Consider the following 24,161-nt stretch of genomic DNA (forward strand, 5'->3'; position numbering starts at 1 on the left):
AGGAGAGATGATGATGTAAGATACAGTGTAAAAGATAAAGATAATGAAAGATATAACCTAGGAGAGAGATGATGATGTAAGGTATAGTGTGAAAAGATAAAGATAATAGAAAGTAACCTAGGAGCCTGATGAGAGATGATGAGATGTAACCTAGTGTAGTGTGTAAAGTGTGTTGAAAGATAAAGATAATGAAAGCATGAGCCTAGGAGAGATGATGATGTAAGGTATAGTGTGAAAGATAAAAGATAATAAGGATAGCCTGAGAAAAGAGATGATGATGAATAAAATAAGTATAGTGTAAGAAAGATAAAAGATAATGAATGGATATAGCCCGGGAGAGATGATGATGTAAGGTGTAGTGTGAAAGATAAAAGATATAATAATGGATATAGCCTGGAGAGAGATGATGATAAGTAAGTGTGAAAGATAAAGATAACAGCCATGTGAGAAGATGATGTAAGGTGTAGTAAAGATGAAGGAAGAATACCTAGGAGAAGAGATGATGTAAGGAGAGATAGTGTGAAAAGATAAAGATAAATAGAAGGATGTAACCTGGGAGAGATGATGATGTAAGGTGTAGTGTGAAAGATAAAGATAATGAAGGATATAGCCTGGGAGAGATGATGATGTAAGGTGTAGTGTGAAAGATAAAGATAATGAAGGATGTAGCCTGGGAGAGATGATGATGTAAGATGTAGTGTGAAAAGATAAAGATAATAAGAAGGATGTAACCTAAGGAGGAATGAAACTAACGTGTAGTGTGGAAGAGAATGATGAGCCTGATGATGTAAGGTATAGTGTGAAAGATAAAGATAATAGTATGGATACAACCTGGGAGAGATGATGACGTAGGTGTAGTGTGAAAAGATAAAAGATAATGAAGCCATATAGAAGGAGAGATGATGATGTAAGGTATAGTGTGAAAGATAAGGAATAATGAAGGATGTAACCTAGGAGAATGATGATATAAGGTGTAGTGTGAAAATAAAGATAATGAAAGATGATTACAGTAGGAGAGATGATGATATAAGGTGATAGTGAAAAGATAAAGATAATGAAAGAGTGTAGCCTAGGAGAAGATGATGATGTAAAGGAAGATAAGTGTGAAAATATAAAATAATAAGAATGTCAGGAAGAGATGATGATGTAAGGTGTAGTGAAAAGATAAAATAATAATATAAAGGATGTAACCTAGGAGAGATGATGATGTAAGGTATAGTGTGAAAGATAAAAATAATAAATGATGTAGCCTAAGAATGATGACGCAAAGTGCGAGAAGAACAACAAGATAATGTAACCCTAGGAGAGATGATGATGTAAGGTGTAGTGTGAAAGATAAAGATAATGAAAGGATGTAACCTAGAAGAGATGATGATGTAAGGTGTAAAAGTGAAAGATAAAAGATAATGAAAGATGAAGCCCGGGAGATGATGGATGATAAGGTAAAGTGTGAAAGATAAAGATAATAAATGATGTAGCCTAGGAGAGATGATGATGTAAGGCATAGCGCAAGAAAGAACCTAGGAGAAAGATAACGAATGACGCAAACCCGGGAGAAATGATGATGATAAGGTGCAGTGTGAAAGATAAAGATAATAAACAGCATATGCAGCCTGGGGAGAGATGATGATGTATGGCGTAGTGTGAAAAGATAAAGATAATGAAACATGTAGCCTGGGAGAGATGATGATGTAAGGTAGTGTAAGAAAGATAAAATGATAAATAACTATGAACACGCATGTAACCTGGGAGAGATGATGATGACTAAAGGTATAATGTACCTCGAAAGATAAAAGAATAATGGAGCATGTAACCTAGGGAGAGATGATGATGTAAGGTAATGAGTGTGAAAGATAAAGATAATGAAGGATGTAGCCTAGGAGAGATGATGATGTAAGGTATAGTGTGAAAGAATAAAGATAATGAGACATGTAACCTAGGAGAGATGATGATGTAAGGTGTAGTGTGAAAAAGATAAAGATAATGAAGGACGTAGTCCTAGGAGAGATGATGATGTAAGGTATAGTGTGAAAGATAAAGATAATAAAAGATATAGCCTAGGAGAAATGATGATGTAAACCGTGCAATGTGAAAGACATAAAAGATAATGGAAGAATGATGATGCCTAGGTGAGAAAGATGATGATAATAAGGTATGTAGTAGATCTGAAAGATAAAATAATAAAGCATATTAGCCTAGGAGAGATGATGATGTAAGGTATAGTGTGAAAGATAAAGATAATAAGGATGTAGTCCTGGGAGAATGATGATGTAAGGTATAGTGTGAAAAGATAAAATAATGAAGATGAGCCTAGGAGAGATGATGATGTAAAATTAAAGTGTGAAAGATAAAGAATAATGAAAGATGTAGCCTGGAGAGAGATGATGATGTAAGGTGTAGTGTAAAGAAAAGAATAAAATAATGAAAGGATATAGCCCGGGAGAATGATGATAAGGTATAATGTGAAAGATAAAGATAATGAAGGAGATATAGCCTGGGAGAATGATGATGTAAGGTACAGTGTGAAAGATAAAGATAATGAAGGATGCAGCCTAGGAGAGATGATGATGTAAGGTGTAGTGTGAAAGATAAAATAATGAGATGATGTAGGAGGAGAGATGATGATGTAAGGTGTAATGTGAAAAGATAAAGATAATGAGGAGAGATGTAGCCTAGGAGAGATGATGATGTAAGGTGTAGTGTGAAAGATAAAGATAATGAAGGATATCTAACCTAGGAGAGATGATGATGTAAGGTATAGTGTAAAAGATAAAAGATAATAGAAGGATGTAGCCTAGGAGAATGATGATGTAAGGTACAGTGTGAAAAGATAAAATAATGAAAGGATGTAGCCTGGAAGAGATGATGATGTAAAGTGCAGTGAAAAGAAAAATAAAATAATAAGAAGATGTAGCCTAGGAGAGATGATGATAGCCTAGTAGTGTAAGAAAGATAAAGATAATAGAATGCTACGTAACCGGAGAATGATGATGTAAGGTATAGTGTGAAAAGATAAAGATAATGAAGATGTAACCTAGGAGAATGATGATGTAAGGTATGTATGTGAAAATAAAGATAATAAAAGATGAGCCTAGGAGAAGATGATGATGTAAGGTACAGTGAAAAGATAAAGATAATAGGATGCCTAGGAGAGATGATGATGTAAGGGTATAGTGTGAAAGATAAAATAATAATGAAAGGATGACGCCTAGGAGAATGATGATGATACAATGTAAAATAAGAATAAAATGTGAAAGATGATAATAATGTAGAGTGCTTAGATAAAGAATGAAGAGATGTGTAAGAGAGATGATAGAATTAAAGTGTGAAAGATAAAGATATAACCTGAAAATGACGATGCGTAACCTAGAGAGATAATAAGTGATGCAGCTAAGAGTATAGATGTAAGAAAAGATAAAATAATAAAGAGATGTAACCTAGGAGAATGATGATGTAAATTACAGTGTGAAAAGATAAAGATAATGAAAGATATAACCTAGGAGAATGATGATGTAAGGTACAGTGTAAGAAAGATAAAGATAATAATAAGGATGTAACCTGGGATGATGATGTATATGCAGGTATAGTGTGAAAAGATAAAATGATAATAAAGGATGCTAGCCTAGGAGAGATGATGATGTAATTATAGGTGTGAAAAGATAAAATAATAGAAAACGATGTAACCTAGGAGAATGATGATGGTAAGAGTATAGTGTGAAAGAAGATAAAATAATGAAAGGATGCAGCCGGAGGAGATGACGGAGTGATGAAAGAATAAGATAATATAGTGTGAAGAGATGATGTATAATGACAGGATGTAACCTAGGAGAATGATGATACCCTAGGAGAATGTATAGTATGAAAATAAAATAATGAAAGGATGTAACCTAGGAGAATGATGATGTAAAATATTAGTGTAAAAGAATAAAATAAAGGAAAGGATGTAGCCTAGGAGAGATGATGATGTAAGGTATAGTGTAGAAAGATAAAGATAATGAGAAGGATGTAACCTGGAGAGAGATGATGATGTAAAGGTATAGTGTGAAAAGATAAAGATAATAGAAAAGATAACCTAGGAGAGATGATGATATAGGTGTAGATGAAAGAATGAAAAGATAATGAAATGAATGTAAATGATGATGATGTAAGGTGTAGTGTGAAAGATAAAAGATAATAGAAAGATAGATGTAACCTAGGAGAAGATGATGATGTAAGGTATAGTGTGAAAAGATAAAATAGAAAAATAATAGGAGAGATGATGTAAAGCCTAGGAGAAAGATAATGATGTAATAAGAGATGATGTGAAAGATAAAATGAAAGAAAAGATAATGATGCAGCCTAGGAGAATGATGATGTAAATGTATAGTGTGAAAGATAAAGATAATAACGAAAATGTAGCCTAGGAGAGATGATGATATAAGGTATAGTGTGAAAGAGATAAAGATAATGAAAGGATGTAACCTAGGAGAGATGATGATGTAAGGTGTAATGTGAAAGATAAAGATAATGAAAGGAGAGATATATGGTGCTAGGAGAAGATGATGATGTAATGTATAGTGTGAAAAGAAAAAGATAATAGAAAAATGATAACCTAGGAGAGATGATGATGATAAGTATAGTGTGAAAAGATAAAGAATAATGAGGATGTAGCCTAGGAGAAGATGATGATGTAAGGTATAGTGTGAAAGATAAAGATAATGAAGGATGCAACCTAGGAGAATGATGATATAAGGTATAGTGAAAGATAAAGATAATAGAAAAGATGTAACCTAGGAGAATGATGATGTAAATGTATAGTGTGAAAAAGATAAAGATAATGAAATAATGATGTAACCTAGGAGAGATGATGATGTAAGGTATAGTGTGAAAAGATAAAGATAATAAAAGGATGTAACCTAGGAGAAGATGATGATGTAAGGTATAGTGTGAAAAGATAAAGATAATGAAAGATGTAACCTAGGAGAGATGATGAAAGGTATAGTATGAAAATAAAAGATAATGAAGGATGCTAGCCTAGGAGAATGATGATGTAAGGTTATAGTGTAAGAAAAGAAAAATAATGAAGGATGTAACCTAGGAGAATGATGATGTAAGGTATAGTGTAAGAAAATATAAAGATAAAAGAATGATATAAAATTATAATGGAGAGAATGATGATAAAATGTAGTGTGAAAGATAAAGATAATGAAAAGATATGCAACCTAGGAGAATGATGATGATGTAGTTACTGAAAGATAAAGATAATAAGAAAGATGAACCCTAGGAGAGATGATGTAAATATTATAGTGTGAAAATAATAAGATAATGAAGGATGTAACCTAATGACCAGTGTAAAGAAGATGATGATGATGTAAGGTATAGTGATAAAATAAAAGATAATGAAGGATGTAACCTAGGAGAGAATGATGATGTAAGGTACAGTATAGTAATGTGAAAAGATATAAAGATAATGAAGGATGTAACCTAGGAGAGATGATGATGTAAGGTATAGTGTGAAAGAAAAATAATGAAGGATAAGCCTAGGAGAGATGATGATGAAGGTGTGATGTGAAAGATAAAATAATGAAAAGATAAAGATATAACCTAGGGAGAGATGATGAAGTGTAAAGTGAAAAGATAAAATAATAGAAAGCATATAGCCTAGGAGAGATGATGATGTAAGGTATAGTGTGAAAGATAATGATAATGAAAAGGATGTAGCGTAGGAGATATGATGATGTAAAAGGTATAGTGTGAAAGATATAAATAATGAAAGGATATAACCTAGGAGAGATAATAATGTTAGGTGTAGTGTGAAAAGATAAAGAGAATAATAGAAGATATAGCCTAGGAGAGATGATGATGTAAAATAATGTGAAAGATAAAGATAATGAAGATGATAGCCTAGGAGAGATGACGATGTAAGGTATAGTGTGAAAAGATAAAATAATGAAAGGATGCTAACCTAGGAGAATGATGATGTAAGGTGTAGTGTGAAAAGATAAAAGATAATGAATGATATAACCTAGGAGAATGATGATGAAGGTGTAGTAAAAGAATGAAGAAAGATAAGATGAAATAAGCATATAGCCTGGGAGAGATGATGATAAGGTATAGTGTGAAAGATATAAATAATGAAGGATGTAACCTGGGAGAGATGATAATGTAAGGTGTAGTGTGAAAGATAAAAGAAATAGAAAGGATATAGCCTAGGAGAAGATGATGATGTAAGGTATAGTGTGAAAGATAATGATATTGAAGGATTTAGCGTAGGAGATATATGATGATGTAAGGTATAGTGTGAAAGATATAAATAATGAAAGGATGTAACCTAGGAGAGATGATGATGTAAGGTGTAGTGTGAAAAGAAAAAAGAAATAAGGATATAGCCTGGGAGAGATGATGATGTAAAATGTAGTGTGAAAGATAAAGATAATGAAGGATGTAGCCTAGGAGAGATGATGATGTAAAAGTATAGTGTGAAAGATAAAAGATAATGAAGGATGTAGCCTACAGGAGAGATGATGACGTAAATAGGTGTAGTGTGAATGATAAAGATATTGAAGGATGTAGCCTGGGAGAGATGATGATGTAAGGTAGAGTTTGAAAGATAAAGATAATGAAGGATGTAACCTGGGAGAGATGATGATGTAAGGTAGAGTGTGAAAGATAAAGATAATGAAGGATGTAACTTGGAAGAGATGATAATGTAAGGTGTTGTGTGTATAGATGGTGTTGGACGCTAGGATCAGAAATAGCTGATCACGAGAACAAAACAAGCTTGTAGGAACAATGATAATAATTAATGTATAATTATTTTTGATGATTTTATACGGTTTTAAAGTGTATTAAAAGTGTTTAATTGTTTTTTATTATTATTATGATTATGGTAGACAAATTCTTCTCTGAAATTTATTCAGATAAATATAAGGAGACAATAATGTATTTATTTATTAAGCTGTAGTAACATATACAACTTCACTAGTGTATACAGAGATTAACATAAAAACACACTAAAGTAATAATTCATACTTCACGCGTCAACGAGCTTTTTTACAGCTCCGTCTACAAATTAAAAAGACAATACTGATATGGCTCACGCAGAACAGAAATTCTAAAGCAAAACTGATAGGTTAAAGGAAACGTGTTCAACTTGTAGTTGCAGAAAGACTGTTTACAAGATAACCGAAGCAGCCTAATTTGAAGGAGCCGCTGAGTCAAGTATAAGTTATTAATTTCAGAAATACTGAGTATTCCCAGGATATGGTTTTCAACTCACTCACTTATTAAATCTAATCAAATCAGCAAAGTAAGTGTTTTATCAGGTTTAACCGTTTTAAGTTAAATATCACTGGGTATTGGTTAAGGCTATTCAGGCTTAAAAGTTATAACTATATTTCCTCATTACTTTTATTTAACATTTTAATTTTATTTATTTCGAATTATTCCTCGTATATTTTATTTCAAAATTAACAATTTACCTAGATAGTGTTTATTACATATATATATAAGGGAATATGTCAAGCTTTAAATGCTGATATATAAGTTTAAATTGTTATCGAAGTAAAGCTTTTTTGTTTATTTCACAGTTTCAGTTTACGAAACTCTACTTAAGGATAAACTGTTAAAATTTTTCTTTCATATTTAGTAAACTACCATTGTTGTGCCTCCTGTTTTTTAACGTGATAAATCTTCAAACTTATCACTGAGCCACTGACTGGCCTAACTGTCAGACACTTAAGTATGCCGAGTCTAAAGGTAAAATTTGAAAAAATTAAAAATAATCGTATATTTGGTAAGTTTAATATCAATCTTGGTATTGTTCCCCTGTACAAGAGTCAAGCACGACTTTGAGTATATATTTAAAGCATAAATTGTACTTAACAACTAACAACAAAACCGATAGTATGGAAAAGCAAAGTAGGCTTAGCATAAAGCAAAACCTAGAAAATGTTTTTACATCAGTTTACAGAGCTGAATAATCTGTTTTGACAATATTTTGATTGTTCTAAAATAAAAAGAAAAGAGAAAGAATGAAGTGTCATGAGGTTTTATTTTAAAAGAACTAGAACTGGTAAACAGTGTTGTGCTAGAAAACAGAGTAAATTTGTATTTTATCTCTACTCATGGACGCTTAGTTCTTTATAAACCTAAACTAACCATACTCATGCAAGTTTCTAATAACCACGATTCGAAAAAAAGAAAGTTCATTCAGTTATTTTACTTCTATTTCCATTCGTTCTAATTCTCATAAGTTCACAAAGGATTCAAATTTCATCTTTGGAAGTCTACAAATAAGGAAGAAATCTTATTTCATTTTCTTTGATGTTCAGTTATAATTCATCACAACTTTCTAGTGTTGTATGTATCTCTTTTGACGAGCTTTGTTTTCATTTACATATTGAATTTTCTATTAAGGATTCTAGGGAAAGTCGAAGAAGACTATGAAAGTTTTCTTGCACTTCAAGAATAATAAATTTGTTGAAATTTAAATCCTGGTTAATCTCTAGCTCGTCTGGGTCTTAGTGGTGATTAAACGTAGAGTACTGGATGTCTACATGAGTTGAACGTTCCATTTAACAAAGTGAATACTGAAACGAAAATACAGAGTAGCTTGAGTTTACGACATAATATTCATGTATTATTTAGTCCACCATTATGGCATACGTAAATAAAAGTAAACGACCTTTTTTAAAAGATGAAATAAAAAATATTTTCTTAACTATGCACTGTCAGTACATAGCTTCCTCCTGAAGAAGGGAAATAATTTTTAAAAACTTTTGATATACTTTACTTTCTAAAATGTGAAAAAATACATCTTAGCCACACTTTCATCATTCTAGGCTGGCTCAACCTTGTAAGATATTACTGGGACTTCGGCCAAAAATACTTTTAACAGCGAGAGTATCCCAATAAATAAATAAAAATAATTATAATGTTTTTAAGAATGACGCAATATAATTAACTATACTCATTAGTGGGTTTATTTATATTTTTGATCTTAGTAGGTAACTTGCTTTGACTGGAATTTATTACAATGTTCTAAAACGATTTTGTAGTCTTATCAGGTCGTTACAGTATATGTCACCAGTCCAGAATATGCTCTGTCCGATGACTACGCATTTTTACAATAGCTTTGTAATGTAGTTTATGTTGCAAGGGCTGTTTTGCTGGCATTCCATAAGACATCTAGTATACAAGGGTGACAATTTCTAGCGCTAATTTCGACAGTAAAATAATACATAAATAGAAGTCCAGTTGTGCTACGGCTCACAACTTAATAGCTATGTCTCTTATAGAATAGCATGAATATCTATTTCATTCTTCAGTTGATTTAGGTACGCGAACGTTGAACAGATATGTTATTGAGGAATATAAGTACATAACTTATAATGCATTTCTAGATGGCTTGACTCTTGGATTTTCACCTTTTACAACACGTCTTAATTTATGTCTGATTTCTTGCAGGTCTCTTTTTGAATGGTTCTAATACCCCAAGTTAATCCACATTCTGTTCTTTTCTATTGTTATTAGGTTAAAGAAAATTCTAAATCCCAGATCTGATCATAATATGAATATTTTCCGTCCGAACAATAAAAAATGAAGTTTCAGTGCCAAGTAATGTCAAAAGGTAAGTTCTGATACATTCCGTACCACCGTCAGTATATATCTTCTGTGATTGTCAGGTAACTTACTAATATCGCATACTCAACATTTTTTTAACTCAAGCAACTCAGAATTTTGTATTAAATCCTTAATATAAACACTAACTAAGGAATTTATGAGAAACAAATCTCGTTTGTGATTGTTTAACGATTTTTTTAGACTTTCCCTTTGTAATAATAAGATTTCAATCGACGTTCTGGAGTTTTAAATTAACTAAAGTTATCACAACTAATTTCTTCAAGGCAATATTTTACTTCATAAAATTATTTTACGTAAGAAAGTCTGACGCAAAAAGTTAAATTCAAAAACATTTTTTAGGGGTGGGGGGAAAGAAGCAACATATATATATATATATAAGTAATATCCTAATGTTGTTAAAATCCTCGTGTTCTAATTTCATTATAGGCTTCACTAAATCTTGAGTTAGTTATCAAGTCTTACGTTCAAGATATTTTCAGTATTTTTTTTCTTCTTCAAACATCAAGGAAAGTGTTGTTTTGATAACCCGCCTTCCTGATTAATTTTAAACGTTTGCCTTCATTTCTCAGACACTTGGAGTAAAAGGTAACAAAGTGAAGAAGAAAACTTTGCAATCTTGTCCACCACGTGGAATCGAACATCGCATTTCAGCATTGTCCTAAAGTTTTTAAGATTACCTGGAAGCCAGGGTGGTTGTCTGGTAATTAAAAGGAGGGGCAAGGCCTTATTAAGGGTTATATTGGTCCTAGGCTTTTCAACTTATAGAGGATCCATACGTACAATACATTTATAGTCATAGCTTGAGGCCCTCTAAATAGTGAGGCCCGGCATGGCCAAGCGTGTTAAAGCGTGCGACTCGTAATGTGAGGGTCGCGGGTTCGCATTCCCGTCGCGCCAAACATGCTCGCCCTTTCAGCTGTGAGAGCGTTATAATGTGACAGTCAATCTCACTATTCGTTGTAGAAGAGTAGCCCAAGAGTTGGCGGTGGATGGTGATGACTGGCTGTTTTACACTGCTAATTTAGGAACGACTAGGGCAAATAGTCCTCGAGTAGTTTTCTGCGAAATTCAAAACAAACAAACCTTTCTGACGTAATGACCAACAACTTTCAAAATATTTAATTGTTTTGACTTATCTATACTTCTGTTTGTAAATACGATATTTAGTGAGACTAAAGGCAGTTGGTTGTCTGTAAACACGATACGTCCGTCTGTAAACTTGACACGATATTATACTAGGAAACATTTGACAGTCACCAGTTGTTTGGTACAGACGCTAGATGGCTATGTTTGTTTGTTTGCTTTTTGAATTTCGCACAAAGCTACTCGAGAGCTATCTGTGTTAGCCGTCCCTAATTTAGTAGTGTAAGACTAGAGGGAAGGCAGCTAGTCATCACCATCCACCACCATCTCTTGGGCTACTCTTTTACCAAGGAATAGTGGGATTGACCGTCCCATTATAACGCCCCCACGGCTTAAAGGGCGAGCATGTTTGGCGCCACGGGGATGCAAACCCGCGACCCTCAGATTACGAGTCGCACGCCTAAACACGCTTGGCCATATGGGCCAGATGGCTATGAATTAGGATAAAAGCCTAAGAATACACTTAGCAGATGGCGCATGTTTATAAGGCTGTTTTACACAAGAAGGTAAAATAGTACTCTGATTTTATCAGAAGACCTCACAACATTTTCAAATGGTGTAGCTACAGAACAAATATTTATGAAAGGTACAGGAATTGAACTATGGAGTTCTTTAAGGGAAGTAACAACAAATTTTGTTTTTTGTATAAAATATTTAACACACCTCTGTTTTTATGAAGCATTAGTGTAATCTAAAATCACGGCAATTTAGAGTTTATAAACGTTACATTTGTTTATGAAAAATACTCAATCAGAAGCTTGTTTGCTAACCCTAACGTGATTTAAAGCTTCAAATTCTACTCATAATCTGTTTATAGGTGGCTGTGTACGTGTGTGGGTTTTTTATTTAATTTCTTCTTTGTTGTTAAGCGCAAAGTTATACAGTAAGCTATTTCAGTTGAGTCCACCGCGAATATCGAAACCTAATTAGACTTGCTGCTGAGGTCCACTAACAGATTCATGTACAACGACTGGTATTGTCTACTATAGTGTTGTCACAGTTGTTTAATATTAGATTTGAGGAGAGACAGCATCTTACAGAGCGTTGTAACAAGTAACAGTATATTGAAGTGTTGTAACAAGTAGCAGCACTTTCTAGAGTGTTGTTGAAAGTAGTAATATCTTCTAGAGTACTATAACTAGTAGCAGTGTCTTTCATAGTGTTGTAACACTGTTGAAAAGTGAAAAAGAACATAGGAAGGCACTCTTGCAGAATCAAAATGATTTTAAAACCACTGTGATTTAATTTTGGATACAAAACCAGGTGAACCAAGAAAGATAAACTAAATCACTCATTCAAAAATAGCACGAAGCCTTCATATCCTTCTAATGTCATCACAAGATTCTCGGCACATCGCTAATTGGTGGAGAAACAGTTCTAATACACTGTTTAATATACGGACAGTGAAACACGTTGCCTCAACACGAGGGAGAGAAAACGAACTTTGAAGAGAAACTCCTGCTGTCAGTTTCGCTCTGATTTAGTTACAGTGAATCATGACAATGTCACGATTTCGACTCTGATATTATTCTATTAGTTACGAAGCAACTGAAATTGATAAAATAAAAAACATGCAAGTGAAACTGACGATCAAATCCGATGATGATAAAAGTAAACGTGATCGACTCACCATGTTGTGTGTCTGTTTCACCAGTTTTCATTTGCGATATGTTATCTGCACTATATCTTATGTAGTGTTATGGGGAAGGTTCTCCGAAATTTGATCTTTAACAGGCCTGTTTCTTTCAAAAACGTAATTGTGAGAAACAATCTAGTCCAAAATAACGAATATTAAATTTCTACAAAAATATATCGAATGTCTTCCTCGGGTTCTCCAGGTTCTTATCAGATCTTTATAGTAACAGGTTAAATAAACTTGACAACAGTTACCATAAAAACGTGGCTTTATGGCAAGGAAATAAATCGTATTAATATTATTCCCATGTTAAAGCTCTGATTGCTCTTTCTACCAACGCCACGAAAAATAGTCCGAGGCAAACAAACTCATACAATAGTTTCTTCAACTATGAGTCCGGTTTGTGACGGATTTATTCACTTTTTTACAACTAAATGTAAGATGTTGTTAGCAAACAAACTATTGTGAAGCAGGCTTCGAATAAGATAAGGTTCACAGTCTGGACAAGAACATATTAGTATTAATTTACTTGAGTAGTTGGTGAAAACAAAGGAAAGAGAGATGAACCACATACTTCTGAGGAAAACTGTTGTTTATTATTAAGCACACAGTTACACAAACTTTTATCTGTGCTCTGCCCACCAGAGGTTTCGGAAACGGGGATCTAGAGATGTAAATTCAAAGACATACTGCTGTACAATTGCTGGCCATATACGTATTTATCAGTATCTGTTTAATTAGGTAATAGTGAAGACACAAACATTTATTATTCTACGCTTTGATTTCTCTAGTGTTAATGAGATCACTTTATTGATCATTTTGTTTCTTTCTCTAGCCTGAATAAGATCATTTTATTTCTTTCTCTAATCTATGTAGAATCATTTTGTTTCTTTCTCCAGTTTTTTTAGGATCATTTTGTTTCTTTCTCTAGTCTTGGTGAAAGAATTTTGTTTCTTTCTCTAGTCTTAGTGAGATCACTTTATTTCATTCTCTAGTCTTTATAGGATCATTTTATTTATTTCTCTAGTCTCAGTGAGATCATTTTATTTATTTCTCTAGTCTTAATGAGATCATTTTATTTCATTCTCTAATCTTTATAGGATCATTTTATTTATTTCTCTAGTCTTAATGAGATGATTTTATTTCATTCTCTAGTCTTTATAGGATCATTTTATTTATTTCTCTAGTCTTAATGAGATCATTTTAATTCATTCTCAGGTCATTATAGGATCATTTTATTTATTTCTCTAGTCTTAATAAGGTCATTTTATTTCATTCTCTTATCTTTATAGGATCATTTTATTTCATTCTCTAGTCTTTATAGGATCGTTTTATTTATTTCTCTAGTCTTAGTGAGATCATTTTATTTATTTCTCTAGTCTTAGTGATTTAATTTCATTTCATTTACTAGTTCTCATAGGATCATTTTTATTTATTTCTATAGTGTTAGTGAGATCATTTTATTTATTTCTCTAGTCTTAATGAAATCATTTTATTTCATTCTCTAGTTTTTATTGGATCATTTTTTTATATCTCTAGTCTTAATGAGATCATTTTATTTCATTCTCTAGTTTTTATTGGATCATTTTTTTATATCTCTAGTCTTAATGAGATCATTTTATTTCATTCTCTAGTCTTTATAGGATCATTTTTTTTAGTTCCCTAGTCTTAATGAGATCATATTATTTTATTCCCTAATCATTATAGGATCATTTTATTTCATTCTCTAGTCTTTATAGGATCATTTTATTTATTTCTCTAGTCTTAGTGAGATCATTTTATTTATTTCTATGGTCTTAATGAGATAATTTTATTTATTTCTCTAGTCTTAATGAGATCATTTTATTTATTTGTCTAGTCTTAGTGAGATAATTTTATTTATTTCTCTAGTCTCAATGAGATCATTTTATTTATTTGTCTAGTCTTAGTGAGATCATTTTATTTATTTCTCTTTTCTTTGTGAGATCATTTTTTTATTTCCCTAATCGCAATGAGATCATTTTATTTCATTCTCTAATCATTATAGGATCATTTTATTTCATTCTCCATTCTTTATAGGATCATTTTATTTTAATCTCTACTCTTTACAGGATCATTTTTTTATTTCTTAAGTCTTAATGAGATCATTTTATTTCATTCTCTAATCTTTATAGGATCATTTTATTTCATTCTCTAGTCTTTATAGGATCATTTTATTTATTTCTCTAGTCTAAGTGAGATCATTTTATTTATTTCTCTGGTCTTAGTGAGATCATTTTATTTATTTGTCTAGTCTTAGTGAAATCATTTTATTTATTTCTCTTTTCTTTGTGAGATCATTTTATTTCATTTTCTAGTCTTTATAGGATAATTTTATTTCATTCTCTAGTCTTAGTGAGATCATTTTATTTATTTCCCTCGTCTTAGTGAGATCATTTTATTTCATTCTCTAGTCTTTATAGGATCATTTTATTTATTTCTCTAATGTTAGTGAGACAATTTTATTTATTTCTCTAATCTTAATGAGATCATTTTCTTCATTCTCTAGTTTTTTAAGGGTCATTTTATTTATTTCTGTAGTCTAAATGATATCATTTTATTTTATTCTCTAGTCTTTATAGATCATTTTATTTCATTCTCTAGTCTTTATAGGATCATTTTATTTATTTTTCTAGTCTTAGCGAGATCATTTTATTTATTTCTCTTGTCTTAGTGACATCATTTTATTTTTTTCTCTAGTCTTAGTGAGATCATTTTATTTATTTTTCTAGTCTTAATGAGATCATTTTATTTCATCCTCTAGTCTTTATAGGATCACTATTTATTTCTCTAGTCTTAATGAGATCATTTTATTTCATTCTCTAATCTTTATAGGATCATTTATTTATTTCTCTAGTCTTAATGAGGTCATGTTATTTCAGTCTCTAGTATTTATAGGATCATTTTATTTATTTCTCTAGTCTTAATGAGATCATTTTATTTAATTCTCTAGTCTTTATAGGATCATCTTATTTATAACTCTAGTCTCAATGAGGTCATTTTATTTCATTCTCTAATCTTTATAGGATCATTTTATTTCATTCTTTACTCTTTATAGGATTATTTTTTTATATCTCTAGTCTTAATGAGATCATTTTATTTCATTCTCTAGTCTTTATAGGATCATTTTTAGTTCCCTAGTCTTAATGAGACCATTTTATTTATTTCTCTAATCTTAATGAGATAATTTTTTTCATTCTCTAGTCTTTATAGGATCATTTTATTTATTTCTGTAGTCTAAATGAGATCATTTTATTTTATTCTCTAATCTTTATAGGATCATTTTATTTCATTCTCTAGTCTTAATGAGATCATTTTATTTATTTGTCTAGTCTTAGTGAGATAATTTTATTTATTTCTCTAGTCTCAATGAGATTATTTTATTTATTTGTCTAGTCTTAGTGAGATCATTTTATTTATTTCTCTTTTCTTTGTGAGATCATTTTTTTATTTCCCTAATCTTAATGAGATCATTTTATTTCATTCTCTAATCATTATAGGATCATTTTATTTCATTCTCTAGTCTTATAAGGATCATCTTATTTATCTCTAGTCTCAATGAGGTTATTTTATTTCATTCTCTAGTCTTTATAGGATTATTTTATATATTTCTCTCCTCTTAGTGAGATCATTTTATTTATTTCTCTAGTCTTAGTGAGATCATTTTATTTATTTCTCTAGTCTTAGTGAGATCATTTTATTTATTTCTCTAGTCATAATGAGATCATTTTATTTCATTCTCTAGTTTTTATTGGATCATTTTTTTATATCTTTAGTCTTAATGAGATCATTTTATTTCATTCTCTAGTCTTTATAGGATCATTTTTTTAGTTCCCTAGTCTTAATGAGATCATTTTATTTTATTCTCTAATCATTATAGGATCATTTTATTTCATTCTCTAGTCTTAATAGGATCATTTTATTTATTTCTCTAGTTTTAATGAGATCCTTTTATTTCATTCTCTAGTCTTTATAGGATCATTTTATTAATTTCTCTTGTCTTAGTGAGATCATTTTATTTATTTCTATGGTCTTAATGAGATAATTTTATTTATTTCTCTAGTCTTAATGAAATCATTTTATTTATTTGTCTAGTCTTAGTGAGATAATTTTATTTATTTCTCTAGTCTCAATGAGATCATTTGATTTATTTGTCTAGTCTTAGTGAGATCATTTTATTTATTTCTCTTTTCTTTGTGAGATCATTTTTTTTATTTCCCTAATCTCAATGAGATCATTTTATTTCATTCTCTAATCTTTATAGGATCATTCTATTTCATTCTCTAGTCTTTATAGGATCATTTTATTTATTTCTCTAGTCTAAGTGAGATCATTTTATTTATTTCTCTAGTCTAAGTGAGATCATTTTATTTATTTCCCTGGTTTTAGTGAGATCATTTTATTTATTTCCCTCGTCTTAGTGAGATTAATTTATTTCATTCTCTAGTCTTTATAGGATCATTTTATTTATTTCTCTAGTGTTAGTGAGACAATTTTATTTATTTCTCTAATCTTAATGAGATCATTTTCTTCATTCTCTAGTCTTTATAGGGTTATTTTATTTATTTCTGTAGTCTAAATGAGATCATTTTATTTTATTCTCTAATCTTTATAGGATCATTTTATTTCATTCTCTAGTCTTTATAGGATCATTTTATTTTTTTCTCTAGTCTTAATGATATCATTTTATTTCATTCTCTAGTCTTTATAGGATCACTTTATTTATTTCTCTAGTCTCAATGAGATCAATTTTGTTTCATTCTCTAATCTTTATAGAATCATTTATTTATTTCTCTAGTCTTAATGAGTTCATGTTATTTCATTCTCTATTCTTTATAAAATCATTTTATTTATTTCTCCAGTCTTTATAGGATCATCTTATTTATATCTCTAGTCTCAATGAGGTCATTTTATTTCATTCTCTAGTCTTTATAGGATTATTTTATTTATTTCTCTCCTCTTAGTGAGATCATTTAATTTCATTCTCTAGTCTTAGTGAGATCATTTTATTTATTTCTTTAGTTTTAGTGAGATCATTTTATTTATTTCTCTGGTCTTAATAAGATCATTTTATTTCATTCTCTAATTCTTATAAGTTCATTTATTTCATTCTCTATTCTTTATAGGATTATTTTATTTCATTCTCTATTCTTTATAGGATTATTTTATTTTAATCTCTACTCTTTATAGGATGATTTTTTTATTTCTTTAGTCTTAGTGAGATCATTTTATTTATTTCTCTAGTCTTAACACTCCTAGGAAAAGACGTTTCTAGTCGTGATTTCTCCAAGCCCATTTCCCTGGCTGTGGTTTCGCTAGATAGTAGGTAGGGACAGTGAGAATCACGTTAATCCATTCATTAATGGATTTAAATTCAATTTTATTTAAATGCAAAATTATTAGCCTAATATTAATAACCTTTCAAGTTGCTCTGGGGCCTATTAGGCCCCACTTTTCATAGGAGTGTTAATGAGATCATTTTATTTATTTCTCTAGTCTTTATAGGATCATTTTATTTATTTCTCTTGTCTTAATGAGATCATTTTATTTCATTCTCTAGGGTTTATGGGATCATTTTATTTATTTCCTAGACTTAATGAAGTCATTTTATTTATTTCCCTAGTCTTAATTAAGTCATTTTATTTATTTCCCTAGTCTTAATGAAGTCATTTTATTTCATTCTCTTATCTTTTTAGGATCATTTTATTTCGTTCTATAGTCTTTATAGGATCATTTTATTTATTTCTCTGGTCTTAGTGAGATCATTTTATATCATTCTTTAGTCTTAATGTTATCATTTTATATCATTCTCTAGTCTTCAGAGGATTATTTTTTTATTTCTCTAGTCTTTATAAGATCATTTTATTTCTCTTGTCTTTATAAGATCATTTTATTTCTCTAGTCTTAAAGAGATCATTTTATTTCATTCTCTAATCTTAGGATCATTTTATTTCATTCTCTAATCTTTATAGGATCATTTTATTTATTTTTCTAGGCTTAATTAGGTCATTTTATTTCATTCTCTAATCTTCATAGGATCATTTTATTTATTTCTCTACTCTTAGTGAATTAATTCCATTTCATTTACAAGTTCTCATAGGATCATTTTATTTATTTCTTTAGTCTTAATGAGATCATTTTAATTCATTCTCTAGTCATTATAGGATCATTTTATTTCATTCTCTTATCTTTATAGGATCGTTTTATTTATTTCTCTAGTGTTAGTGAGATCATTTTATTTATTTCTCTAGTCTTAGTGATTTAATTCCATTTCATTTACAAGTTCTCATAGGATCATTTTTATTTATTTCTCTAGTGTTAGTGAGACCATTTTATTTATTTTTCTAATCTTAATGAGACAATTTTTTTCATTCACTAGTCTTTATAGGATCATTTTTTTATTTCTGTAGTCTAAATCAGATCATTTTATTTTATTCTCTAATCTTTATAGGATCATTTTATTTCATTCTCTAGTCTTTATAGGATCATTTTATTTTTTTCTCTAGTCTTAGTGAGCTCATTTTATTTATTTTTCTAGTCTTAATGATATCATTTTATTTCATTCTCTAGTCTTTATAGGATCACTTTATTTATTTCTCTAGTCTCAATGAGATCATTTTTTTTCATTCTCTAATCTTTATAGAATCATTTATTTATTTCTCTAGTCTTAATGAGGTCATGTTATTTCATTCTCTATTCTTTATAAAATTATTTTATTTATTTCTCCAGTCTTAATGAGATCATTTTATTTAATTTTCTAGTCTTTATAGGATCATCTTATTTATATCTCTAGTCTCAATGAGGTCATTTTATTTCATTCTCTAATCTTTATGGGGTCATTTTATTTCATTCTTTAGTCTTTATAAGATTATTTCATTTATTTCTCTTCTCTTAGTGAGATCATTTTATTTATTTCTTTAGTCTTAGTGAGACCATTTTATTTATTTCTCTAGTTTTAGTGAGATCATTTTATTTATTTCTCTGGTCTTAATAAGATCATTTTATTTCATTCTCTAATCATTATAAGATCATTTTATTTCATTCTCTATTCTTTATAGGATTATTTTATTTCATTCTCTATTCTTTATAGGATTATTTTATTTTAATCTCTACTCTTTATAGGATGATTTTTTTATTTCTTTAGTCTTAGTGAGATCATTTTATTTATTTCTCTAGTCTTAACACTCCTACGAAAAGATGTTTCTAGTCGTGATTTCTCCAAGCCCATTTCCCTGGCTGTGGTTTCGCTAGATAGTAGGTAGGGACAGTGAGAATCACGTTAATCCATTCATTAATGGATTTAAATTCAATTTTATTTAAATGCAAAATTATTAGCCTAATATTAATAACCTTTCAAGTTGCTCTGGGGCCTATTAGGCCCCACTTTCGTAGGAGTGTTAATGAGATCATTTTATTTATTTCTCTAGTCTTTATAGGATCATTTTATTTATTTCTCTTGTCTTAATGAGATCATTTTATTTCATTCTCTAGGGTTTATGGGATCATTTTATTTATTTCCCTAGACTTAATGAAGTCATTTTATTTATTTCCCTAGTCTTAATTAAGTCATTTTATTTATTTCCCTAGTCTTAATGAAGTCATTTTATTTCATTCTCTTATCTTTTTAGGATCATTTTATTTCGTTCTATAGTCTTTATAGGATCATTTTATTTATTTCTCTGGTCTTAGTGAGATCATTTTATATCATTCTTTAGTCTTAATGTTATCATTTTATATCATTCTCTAGTCTTCAGAGGATTATTTTTTTTATTTCTCTAGTCTTTATAAGATCATTTTATTTCTCTTGTCTTTATAAGATCATTTTATTTCTCTAGTCTTAAAGAGATCATTTTATTTCATTCTCTAATCTTAGGATCATTTTATTTCATTCTCTAATCTTTATAGGATCATTTTATTTATTTTTCTAGGCTTAATTAGGTCATTTTATTTCATTCTCTAATCTTCATAGGATCATTTTATTTATTTCTCTACTCTTAGTGAATTAATTCCATTTCATTTACAAGTTCTCATAGGATCATTTTATTTATTTCTTTAGTCTTAATGAGATCATTTTAATTCATTCTCTAGTCATTATAGGATCATTTTATTTCATTCTCTTATCTTTATAGGATCGTTTTATTTATTTCTCTAGTGTTAGTGAGATCATTTTATTTATTTCTCTAGTCTTAGTGATTTAATTCCATTTCATTTACAAGTTCTCATAGGATCATTTTTATTTATTTCTCTAGTGTTAGTGAGACCATTTTATTTATTTTTCTAATCTTAATGAGACAATTTTTTTCATTCACTAGTCTTTATAGGATCATTTTTTTATTTCTGTAGTCTAAATCAGATCATTTTATTTTATTCTCTAATCTTTATAGGATCATTTTATTTCATTCTCTAGTCTTTATAGGATCATTTTATTTTTTTCTCTAGTCTTAGTGAGCTCATTTTATTTATTTCTATGGTCTTAATGAGATCATTTTATTTATTTGTCTAGTCTTAGTGAGATAATTTTATTTATTTCTCTAGTCTCAATGAGATTATTTTATTTATTTGTCTAGTCTTAGTGAGATCATTTTATTTATTTCTCTTTTCTTTGTGAGATCATTTTTTTATTTCCCTAATCTTAATGAGATCATTTTATTTCATTCTCTAATCATTATAGGATCATTTTATTTCATTCTCTAGTCTTATAAGGATCATCTTATTTATCTCTAGTCTCAATGAGGTTATTTTATTTCATTCTCTAGTCTTTATAGGATTATTTTATATATTTCTCTCCTCTTAGTGAGATCATTTTATTTATTTCTCTAGTCTTAGTGAGATCATTTTATTTATTTCTCTAGTCTTAGTGAGATCATTTTATTTATTTCTCTAGTCATAATGAGATCATTTTATTTCATTCTCTAGTTTTTATTGGATCATTTTTTTATATCTTTAGTCTTAATGAGATCATTTTATTTCATTCTCTAGTCTTTATAGGATCATTTTTTTAGTTCCCTAGTCTTAATGAGATCATTTTATTTTATTCTCTAATCATTATAGGATCATTTTATTTCATTCTCTAGTCTTAATAGGATCATTTTATTTATTTCTCTAGTTTTAATGAGATCCTTTTATTTCATTCTCTAGTCTTTATAGGATCATTTTATTAATTTCTCTTGTCTTAGTGAGATCATTTTATTTATTTCTATGGTCTTAATGAGATAATTTTATTTATTTCTCTAGTCTTAATGAAATCATTTTATTTATTTGTCTAGTCTTAGTGAGATAATTTTATTTATTTCTCTAGTCTCAATGAGATCATTTGATTTATTTGTCTAGTCTTAGTGAGATCATTTTATTTATTTCTCTTTTCTTTGTGAGATCATTTTTTTTATTTCCCTAATCTCAATGAGATCATTTTATTTCATTCTCTAATCTTTATAGGATCATTCTATTTCATTCTCTAGTCTTTATAGGATCATTTTATTTATTTCTCTAGTCTAAGTGAGATCATTTTATTTATTTCTCTAGTCTAAGTGAGATCATTTTATTTATTTCCCTGGTTTTAGTGAGATCATTTTATTTATTTCCCTCGTCTTAGTGAGATTAATTTATTTCATTCTCTAGTCTTTATAGGATCATTTTATTTATTTCTCTAGTGTTAGTGAGACAATTTTATTTATTTCTCTAATCTTAATGAGATCATTTTCTTCATTCTCTAGTCTTTATAGGGTTATTTTATTTATTTCTGTAGTCTAAATGAGATCATTTTATTTTATTCTCTAATCTTTATAGGATCATTTTATTTCATTCTCTAGTCTTTATAGGATCATTTTATTTTTTTTCTCTAGTCTTAATGATATCATTTTATTTCATTCTCTAGTCTTTATAGGATCACTTTATTTATTTCTCTAGTCTCAATGAGATCATTTTATTTCATTCTCTAATCTTTATAGAATCATTTATTTATTTCTCTAGTCTTAATGAGTTCATTTTATTTCATTCTCTATTCTTTATAAAATCATTTTATTTATTTCTCCAGTCTTTATAGGATCATCTTATTTATATCTCTAGTCTCAATGAGGTCATTTTATTTCATTCTCTAGTCTTTATAGGATTATTTTATTTATTTCTCTCTCTTAGTGAGATCATTTTATTTCATTCTCTAGTCTTAGTGAGATCATTTTATTTATTTCTTTAGTTTTAGTGAGATCATTTTATTTATTTCTCTGGTCTTAATAAGATCATTTTATTTCATTCTCTAATTCTTATAAGTTCATTTATTTCATTCTCTATTCTTTATAGGATTATTTTATTTCATTCTCTATTCTTTATAGGATTATTTTATTTTAATCTCTACTCTTTATAGGATGATTTTTTTATTTCTTTAGTCTTAGTGAGATCATTTTATTTATTTCTCTAGTCTTAACACTCCTAGGAAAAGACGTTTCTAGTCGTGATTTCTCCAAGCCCATTTCCCTGGCTGTGGTTTCGCTAGATAGTAGGTAGGGACAGTGAGAATCACGTTAATCCATTCATTAATGGATTTAAATTCAATTTTATTTAAATGCAAAATTATTAGCCTAATATTAATAACCTTTCAAGTTGCTCTGGGGCCTATTAGGCCCCACTTTTCGTAGGAGTGTTAATGAGATCATTTTATTTATTTCTCTAGTCTTTATAGGATCATTTTATTTATTTCTCTTGTCTTAATGAGATCATTTTATTTCATTCTCTAGGGTTTATGGGATCATTTTATTTATTTCCCTAGACTTAATGAAGTCATTTTATTTATTTCCCTAGTCTTAATTAAGTCATTTTATTTATTTCCCTAGTCTTAATGAAGTCATTTTATTTCATTCTCTTATCTTTTTAGGATCATTTTATTTCGTTCTATAGTCTTTATAGGATCATTTTATTTATTTCTCTGGTCTTAGTGAGATCATTTTATATCATTCTTTAGTCTTAATGTTATCATTTTATATCATTCTCTAGTCTTCAGAGGATTATTTTTTTATTTCTCTAGTCTTTATAAGATCATTTTATTTCTCTTGTCTTTATAAGATCATTTTATTTCTCTAGTCTTAAAGAGATCATTTTATTTCATTCTCTAATCTTAGGATCATTTTATTTCATTCTCTAATCTTTATAGGATCATTTTATTTATTTTTCTAGGCTTAATTAGGTCATTTTATTTCATTCTCTAATCTTCATAGGATCATTTTATTTATTTCTCTACTCTTAGTGAATTAATTCCATTTCATTTACAAGTTCTCATAGGATCATTTTATTTATTTCTTTAGTCTTAATGAGATCATTTTAATTCATTCTCTAGTCATTATAGGATCATTTTATTTCATTCTCTTATCTTTATAGGATCGTTTTATTTATTTCTCTAGTGTTAGTGAGATCATTTTATTTATTTCTCTAGTCTTAGTGATTTAATTCCATTTCATTTACAAGTTCTCATAGGATCATTTTTATTTATTTCTCTAGTGTTAGTGAGACCATTTTATTTATTTTTCTAATCTTAATGAGACAATTTTTTTCATTCACTAGTCTTTATAGGATCATTTTTTTATTTCTGTAGTCTAAATCAGATCATTTTATTTTATTCTCTAATCTTTATAGGATCATTTTATTTCATTCTCTAGTCTTTATAGGATCATTTTATTTTTTTCTCTAGTCTTAGTGAGCTCATTTTATTTATTTTTCTAGTCTTAATGATATCATTTTATTTCATTCTCTA

General features: G+C 29.2%; 1 protein-coding gene across 1 annotated transcript in view; it reads right to left on the bottom strand.

The window, feature by feature from the left end:
* Positions 1–8,711: 8,711 nt before the first annotated feature.
* Positions 8,712–24,161, bottom strand: part of LOC143235774 (epithelial sodium channel subunit alpha-like) — a 104,138-nt gene continuing 88,688 nt past the window's right edge. Inside the window, exon 4 of the mRNA XM_076473975.1 lies at positions 8,712–8,729. Coding sequence (XP_076330090.1) covers positions 8,712–8,729 — 18 coding nt within the window. The remainder of the gene's footprint in view (positions 8,730–24,161) is intronic.

This window comes from Tachypleus tridentatus, chromosome 12 (genome assembly GCF_004210375.1).
Source record: "Tachypleus tridentatus isolate NWPU-2018 chromosome 12, ASM421037v1, whole genome shotgun sequence".
NCBI classification, from domain to species: Eukaryota; Metazoa; Arthropoda; class Merostomata; order Xiphosura; family Limulidae; genus Tachypleus; species Tachypleus tridentatus.